Source organism: Xenopus laevis, chromosome 9_10L, assembly GCF_017654675.1.
Source record: "Xenopus laevis strain J_2021 chromosome 9_10L, Xenopus_laevis_v10.1, whole genome shotgun sequence".
NCBI lineage: Eukaryota > Metazoa > Chordata > Amphibia > Anura > Pipidae > Xenopus > Xenopus laevis.
In genome coordinates, this window is record NC_054387.1 from 60,833,356 (window position 1) to 60,842,035 (window position 8,680).

Here is an 8,680-nt window from a genome sequence, read left to right on the forward strand (position 1 = left end):
TTCATTAGCTATCTGAAAATAATGTTTCTTCACTGCTGCAAACAAATCACTCATGCACGCATTTACATACTGGGCTCCCCTAGGCCCACTGCCATTCATCGCCCCTGTCACCTCCCCTTTATTCGCAAATGTTCTTCATCGGGACCTGAGCAATTGGGGATTGGCGCACAGGAAATTCAAAAAATTTATTGTATCTCCTGTGCATCCCTAGTTTTTTTTAACCAATGTAGGTGTGGTTGGGTAGCATGCCACCCCCTAAAATCCGGTTGCCCTAGGCCCGGGCCTTGGTGGCCTTTCCACAAATCCTGTCTGCAGCCAACAACATAAGGTGGTGTTCTTAGCTTGAAGGAGGGCAGACATTGTCTTTCCTTGTAGTGTCAGAAAGGGCCACCTTGGCCCAGGACCAGTATCAAGGGAGCAAAGGGTGCACTTCAGTCAGGGCCAGATAATGGGGGCCAATACTGAAGGGAGCAATGTGTGTCTGTGAAAGGGACAAGGCTTGCATCAGAGTGGGCAGGGTTGGGTAAATTCAGCTCTTGGGCAGAGGGAGCCCAGAGGTAGGGGACCTTGACATGGCAACCTGGTGGACCCCAGACCCACAGTCCACACTGCAATTAATGGTTGTATATATTCAAGAACAAATTAGAGTCTTAAGACATAGGCACACAAACGACACAGCTCAGAAACACACAATCATTTTTTTATACATCATACCCATACATACATATATTGTGTTTTATTTTGGGCAGGCTGTCAATCATATATTTAAATGGCTAAATATTGTGTTCATGTTAAATATCACCTTGGTAAATGGTACTTTGATCTAGAACTTACACAAATTTGTCGGCGATACCTTAATTATTACAAATTCCAGTACAAGTAAATGATGTGGAAAGCCAAGGGCCACTAACAGAGCAGGGAATAGCTTGGCCGAGGTGGGACATGGCTATTTAACTATTTCATTTTACAGATATGATACAATCTATATGTGATACCGATATATTCAACAGCCTCAACAACCCGGCCAAGGGTTTTGACATTTTCCCTTTAAAGCCTGAAAATATTTAAAATATTTGCTGAAATTCCCTTTGCACCAATTTCACAAACAAGTCTCTGTGCCGGGCAGTCTCTCCATATATTCGCTGAGATACATTGAATACACAGCTGCTTTCTGTGCGAGTGACAATAATGTTTAGTGGCCAACCTCATTTTGGCTAGTGTTATGGAGAGATGGAGCCCAGGCACTGCACAGCAAGATGGGGCCAGTGTTGAACTTGGTGCTGATGGACATGGATCTGAAGTGTGAGGCTCAATATTTATGATCATACTTAAACTACAGTTTCTGGCATCTCACAAGAACCTACTTGCACCCCCTTAAAGCCAGCTGTGGTGGGAGCACCTCAAGGCCTCAGCAGATGGTTGCGTGGGTGTTCCCGTGTGAAACAGCCCTGGTCAGCGATAGCTTTGTCTCTGGGGCACATTACATTCCAAACATCTACTGCAGATAATGCTCAGTGTGTGCCCAGCTTCTACTCTGTGCCAACTCTGATAACTGACAAAAGCCCTGTCTGTAGGAAGACAGAGAGACGTACGCACACAGGCACAGACATCCAGACAGAGAGAAGAGAGTTAGATCTGATATTTAAGGGGAAGTAAAGAACAAGTAAGAATTTTACCAAGTGGGTGCCAAATATCCAAGCATATTTGTGAGCAGAAAGAAAAATACTAAATATTTATGATATTGAGACCATTGAGGTCAAGGATATTAGAGCTCACAATGCCTTTCCTGTATCTAACATGGCTTCTGCTGGTGAGTTTGAAGTGCCCTATACTAGGGCAGAGTTGTGACATGCCAGAGGGAGAGCGCCAGCTTCTTCTGGCCAAGGTGAAGGAACAAATTATAGAAGCACTTGGGCCACCTCCACCTCGGTCTAATGATTCTTCCCCAGCGCCATCTGCCAATATCCAGGGGCCAGTGCAGAAAATGCTAAACAAGAGGCACAGCAAGAGCCATCGGGACAACATGGAGGATGTCTCCCAGGTTATTCTATTCCCTTCCTCAGGTAATCATGGGTGGGTGTGAAACAGGATTGATGTTTAATATTGGGGCATGCACCTTGGGAATGGTTATTGCATGACAAAAATCATCAATGTAAATACAGTTGATCCATAAGTGGTGGTGCTGCTGTTTTATTTTTGTATATGGAGGGGACTTGCTACTGGCAGTTGTGAAAGGTAGGGATGAGGGTATTATTTCTGTTTTGCTTTGCCTAAAAATTCACAAAACCACAGGAAAATTCACAAAACTGTGAAAAATTAGAGACGCATTGTAGCCTTCAGGTTGTGGTGGCTTTTTATTTAGCAAAATAAATTAGAGTCTATGGGCATTTTTTCACTACACTTTAATTCGCTTTGGGGCTGCCAATAAAACATGCTTTCCTTATTATTATTATATTGTTGACTGTAGCAATGAGCAAATCTGCAGTGATTTGCTTTGAGTGACAATCTGCAAATTGGTATCACAATTTGCAGAATTACATTGAAGTTAATGGGAAGGTGAAATCACATGCATTTTTATGCTCTTTTTAATACTCCACACATGCCCTAGAACAGTGATCCCCAACCAATGGCTTACGAGTAACATGTTGCTTACCAACTCCTTGGATGTTGCTCCCAGTGGCCTCAAAGCAGTTGCTTATTTTTGAATTCCAGGCTTCGAGGCAAGTTTCGGTTGCATAAAAAACAGGTGTAGTGTCAAACAGAGCCTCTTGTAGGCTAACAATCCATATAGGTGCCTTCAAATGCCTTTAAGTTGGTAACCCCAAGGACTTTTTCATGCTTCTGTTGCTCCCCAATTCTTTTTTACATTTCCATGTGATTCACGGGTAAAAAAGGTTGGGGACCCCTGCCCTAGAGCACCGCCTATCCACTATGTTACAACTGCTCTTTCAGTAAGAAAAAAATAAGACTCCCATGTTATCAATTTGTTAAAAACATAGCTGTGATTTTTGACATTACCTATCTTACAAACACAGGCACAACTAATAATAAATCTGACCACCAACAGATATGTAGGTGCTTTTTATCCCACGTTAAAATGACACACCTTTCCTCCCTCCTGCTCAAACCACAACCAACAATGTACTGCATAATGGCTGCCTGTGCACCCCCTTATATAGACATTGGGTTATCAAATCCAATTGGATGTGGTAGGAGAGGGAAGGATAATATGACAAATGCTGCATTTTTTGTGTTGCGACGTTCATAAGTTTTTTACAGCAAAACTGGCTGGCCGGATTTTAGGCATGGTTTCACAAAACATGGAAACTCTGAAAAGATTTGCTCATTATTAGTGAATGGTGGTATTGCAGGCCACATAGTGATTGAACTGCATCACTAAAAATTGCTTGGATTCTCTTCCTAGTATTCTCTTCCTGATTTATCTGCCTCTCTGCACTTACAGCATTAGGGCTTCTCTCTTCTCAGACAGGGAGTGGGCCTTTGGGCATATTTATCAGAGGGTGATCAGGTAATTTTCTCAGCCCTCAGTTAACTTGTATATGAACTATTCTCTTTATTTTCTATACTCATCATCATACATTTTTAAGCCTTGCCTCTCTGCATGACCATGGGAAGGAGAGAAGCTTGAGGATAATCTAGTGCCTGGAAATGTACTAGGGGAGATTGGATTTCAATTCCCAAGGGCCTCCTCATCCTCCTTGTAGAGCTCATGCCAGTCTTGTGTGCTTCTTGTTTCAGATGTGCTCTGTGAAACCACCAAAACTGGCGCAAATGAAACGGGATCCGAGAACAGTTTCACCTATATCTTTCGCCCTTCTCCCCACATCCATACTCGGAGGGTGTCTGCGGCTCAGCTTTGGTTTTATACAGGCCCCCCTTCAGCTGAAGAATCATCCATGTTGAAAAGAGCATCTACTATTTCCAGCCAGATGGGTGCTGGGCCATTGTTCCAGACTCTAGGCCCAAATCACCTCCCCCCAACCACTGGACCTGCCCAGAAGGAACACATAGTGAGCACTACCCCCTTTGTCATTGCTAGAGATGACGAGGACACTTTTGGGCATTCCATTGACCTACAGGTGCTGTCAGAACATGAGCCGGTAACAGTGGCCACGACCAAGGTGCAACATATGGATGACTGGACAGTCTTTCACTTGGCCCCAGCTTTCCTTAACTATGTCACAAAGGAGATATTTGTGCTTCTAGTTCACTGCCCAACCTGTCCATGTTCTGACAAACCTGAATACACACCATTCATCATGTTCAGCACTCACCCAACCCAGCGTAACCGTCGCTCTGGGATGCCTTGGTCCCCCTCTGCTCTGGAACTTCTCCAACGGCCTCCAGAATCAGGAGCTGGCAATGACCACTGCCACCGTGGTTCACTCAACATCTCTTTTGAAGACCTAGGTTGGGACCAGTGGATTGTGCACCCCGGTAGCTTTCAGTTCCATTACTGCCATGGCACATGCTTGCCTATCAATGGTCTGACTCCAGCGCTCCACTGGGGGCACTGTTGTGCAGCACTACCTAGCACCATGAAGTCATTGAGGGTCACCACCACAACTGATGGAGGATTCTCTTACCGATATGAGACTGTCCCTAACCTACTGACCCAAGACTGTGCCTGCAGCTGAGTATAAGCCAAGGAATGAATTAAATATCCAATTTCAAACAGATAAGCTTCTCAGTACCTCTAATATTCTGCAGAACTCCAGCAGAACCACCCACTGGACTGGGCTCCCCAGAAAATCTTATATTACCATTAAATCTTATATAGAAATAAATAGTTATGTCACCATCCAAATAAAATTGCATTCAACACAAGTACTGGCTTTGGTTGTGCAGTATGTGGCTTTATGGGGAAAATACTCAGCAGCTAGGGGTTTGATATACAGCTAAGGATCTAATGGAAAAAGTCCTGGCTCCAAGTGGGTTGCCCTTTTTATTGGACACCACCAATGATTTGATGTCGCAGGAGCAAACCATTTGAATGCAGGGGGAACTAGGGCAAGAGGCACAGACAGACCTGAATAGTTATTGCGGAGGGGGGGGGGTTGTGGGTCATGACCCCTGTACTTGAAACAAAAAAGCAGTACTATTTTATATTGTTGAGGAACATTGGGCTATAACTCTGCATTTAGTCTGAACTGCACAGAGTTCATCTGACCTGACAGAGGTTAATCTGGCACAGCACTATGTGCACAATTGCATGCAACTTTGCCCTGTACTTCATGGCTGTCACCTTTTGAAAAAACAAAGGTTGGGACAGATCAGGATCATGGTCGGGTGGGTTGGGGGAAGTTGGCTGTGAATCGGGCAATGAATGGGTTGGATAGGACATGACTGGGCAGGCTGGTGGGGAGAAACACCTGGGTTGCCTAAGGGGCACATTTATCAAAATGTGAAATTAACTAGAACCTGTCAGTGAAATTCCACTTGTATGGATGGAAGTGAGAGTTCTGCCCCTAAAAATGACATACAAGTGAATAGAGCCCGATAGAATTTCACTCTGGGGGGGGGGCTATGAAGAGCAGTTTAAGCAGGTCAAGAAAAAAGGTCCAATAAATCTGCCACTATTACTAAGCCCTATGGACCAGGGTCCATTAGAAACCAATGAATCTACTTGCTTGACCCCCATGCTGCCCCGCTACAAGTTAGATAAATGTTGAGGACAAGCTTTACTTTTCTGCAGTGTTTTTCACAGGCTGTGGTATACTGGCCCCTAATGGACATCTTAGGCATTAGGCTGGATAAGCCATATCTTGGCATAGTTTGTATTGTTGGCACCAGTAACATGTATTTATACAGCAACAGCAACAGCAAATTATACAGCAACTTACAATAATGTTTCTGTAGTTTATGTTTCCATCAACTCTTTTGAACCCATGGGAGGGTAACCCCAGATTGTTATCCTTCAGAAGTGTCTAGGTGGAACTATTATTTATATCTGATAAACATAAAAAAAAGTGTCAGCCAATCAGGAGACAGTTTGGAGCAAGGGAGTGTATTGTGCTTATTATTCAGCTGAGTAGTGGAACAGACCTGCACCCAGATGCATTGGTTGCAAATGAAACATCCTCTGTAGGTTAATGGCCAAGTGCATTTTCAGTCCTACTCCAGTACATGCTGTGCTGCAGCTACATATATTAACATTTTTATACCATTTACTCTTGTTTCATGATTTATCAGTCACCCTTATCGTCAACCCCTATAGATTTTCCCTGGAGTTACCCAGTTTTGTACAACCTCCCTAGAATCCCATCACTCTATGGAATTTCCCTAGTAATGGGGCCCTCCATGGTGCCTCCTCAACCGCTGAAAATTGGGCAGATGTCGGTCGGGCAGGCTTAAAATCCACAAGGGCAGAGGAACGTATAAACTCAGATAAGCCCAATACCACCCATCTCAAGATGAGGGAGTGCATTATATTCATGGGGCTCTTCCTCAAAGACTGGGGCTCATCAATCATCATTTAAAAGATTGAGAAATTCCAGAACCTAAAACCTGGATTTCTTTCCTGGAATCCTGTGTCACCTGTAAAATTTCAAATGAAAAAAAAAAGGGGAATTTCAAATGAAAAAAAAAGGGCTTTATGGGAAAATCATTATCCGTGTGGCCAGAAATGACTCATGTACCACAGCTTCTGCCACTTTTACTTAATCTTGAGTCTATTTAAACTGAAAAGGAAGGAAAACAAAAAACATCAACCAGGCACCATACTGGGGTGGGGGTTCATTGCTTTAAGCAGCAGTCGGAAGACCAGCTAAAAAAATCTATTTCAACAATTCACATTACTATAAAGAACCCCCTTTGTTTGCCAAGATGGAGGCGGTAGGACAACATGGAGACAGAAAGAAGTGATGGAAGCAATAGGACAAGATGCAGACTATTATTTTTGATGGAGAAAGTAGGGCACGATGGACATATGTGAATAGGATGATGGTAGAGCAATATGTAGAAATTAAGTGGAGATGAAAATAGCAGGATAAGAATGAGAAAACAGGGCAAGTTTGAGACTAAAGGACAGAATGGAAACAGATGGAGAGGATGCAGATTAGACAATTCTTCTATATACAATGAGGGGCCACCACAGATAAAGACAGGACTGTTGCAAAATTGTTTGGGATTCAGGATCAGTTTATCTGCCCAGGAGGAGCAGCTACAGACAAGTCTAGGGCGGTACAGAATCAGGTTTGAACAAAGGGAAGCAGCTGATAAGTGCAAGTTCCAACATACATTAGTGCACGTTGTAGCTAAAAAGTGGTAGTAAATGTTCTCTACAACACTTCTGAACCCATGACTTGCTCTATAAGCAACGAGTTTCACCGCCTACTGTCAGACTACAACTCCCAACCAACCCTAAGAAGTGCTGTGTAACTGGAAAACTGCATGACTGCCAACCCTGTGATACAACCTAGTCTAGAAATGATGGAGTTTTGGCTCTACTAGCAGGGATGATGGGGCTGTAGCTCTGCAGCTATTCCCAAAGGCGCATTTTTAGCTTCAGTTAGGCAGGACATCTGATAGGGACTTTAAAAGGGCAATTATTTATACGGATCGGGAGGGGACTCTCTGTGGGTGAAGGGGTTGGATGCTCGGGGAGATCCATGAGTTAACTACCTCAGTTAATTGACGGTCGGATGTGCCTTTGGCACACCGTTTTCTAACATGCATCGTTGCACTAATGGCCTTGGGCTATCAATATCAACTCTTAAAGTGTGTTTGGCTCCTCACTGCATGGGAGGGATCTCAAAGTGGGTGAAGGGGTCGGCATAGTGAGGGACATTCTCTGCGCGACCCTTGTGGCGAACACACTTGATTGTGGTGACTTTCTGTACATGCCACATAACCTTGGCTATTAGCTGTTTATTAACCTTTTAGGTGCATTTAACACATAAACTCCTGAACCCTATTGCCTGTCAATCAGCCTCCTGGTATTTTAACTACTTCACCTGAGTTTCAGAGGTTGTAGATGGGAGGGTGCAGATATATGGGCCATTTCTTTCATTTCTTCCTTTGTTATCTATTGCCAAAGGTTGGCTATGCTTGCCTGGGCTCCTGAATGTTGGCCCTTGTAACAGATTATGTGCCAAAAGATGGAATAGCTATATACGGTCATTAACATAAAAAATGATGCATGTTTGGACTTTATAAGCCAAAAAGTACAACTAGAGAGAGATCAGCTTGGCCCTGTGTCTAGTTTGTATACATGTAATGGTATTTGTGCATAGTTTGGTGCTTAACCACTTGTTTATTAGCAGTTCAGAACCTATTCGTTCTGCAATCGTTTCTGCTCCTGCGTTCACAGGCATGAAAGTCACAGAAAACCAAGTAGAAATGCCCATGAGCGGAGCCCAAATAAATCATAGAAAAGTCTGAATTGTAAAACTAGTGACATTGTGATGCTCCCACACACTGTGTGGTTAATATGGTACAATATTTACATGTATTGCATCAGACTAACTGATTTGGCAGCTATGGCAGCTTCCACCCAAGCCAGTCGTTACATGCAATCACTGTGGTTACCTGGTTTTGTTTGCTTATTCATAATACAGTTGTGGTTAGACACACGGATGCGAGACACACGGATAGAAACACAATTTTATAAACAAAGAAGTGTCCCAATATGGCAATGCATGGAGGAAAGGCTCTAAAC

General features: G+C 43.5%; 1 protein-coding gene across 1 annotated transcript; it reads left to right on the forward strand.

Annotated features, from left to right (window-relative positions):
• Positions 1-1,591: 1,591 nt before the first annotated feature.
• Positions 1,592-4,848, forward strand: inha.L (inhibin subunit alpha L homeolog). The gene is given in 2 exon segments (NM_001112878.1): positions 1,592-2,063; positions 3,760-4,848. Coding segments are annotated over 2 exon segments (1,113 nt in total). The 5' UTR covers positions 1,592-1,849; the 3' UTR covers positions 4,659-4,848.
• Positions 4,849-8,680: the final 3,832 nt, after the last annotated feature.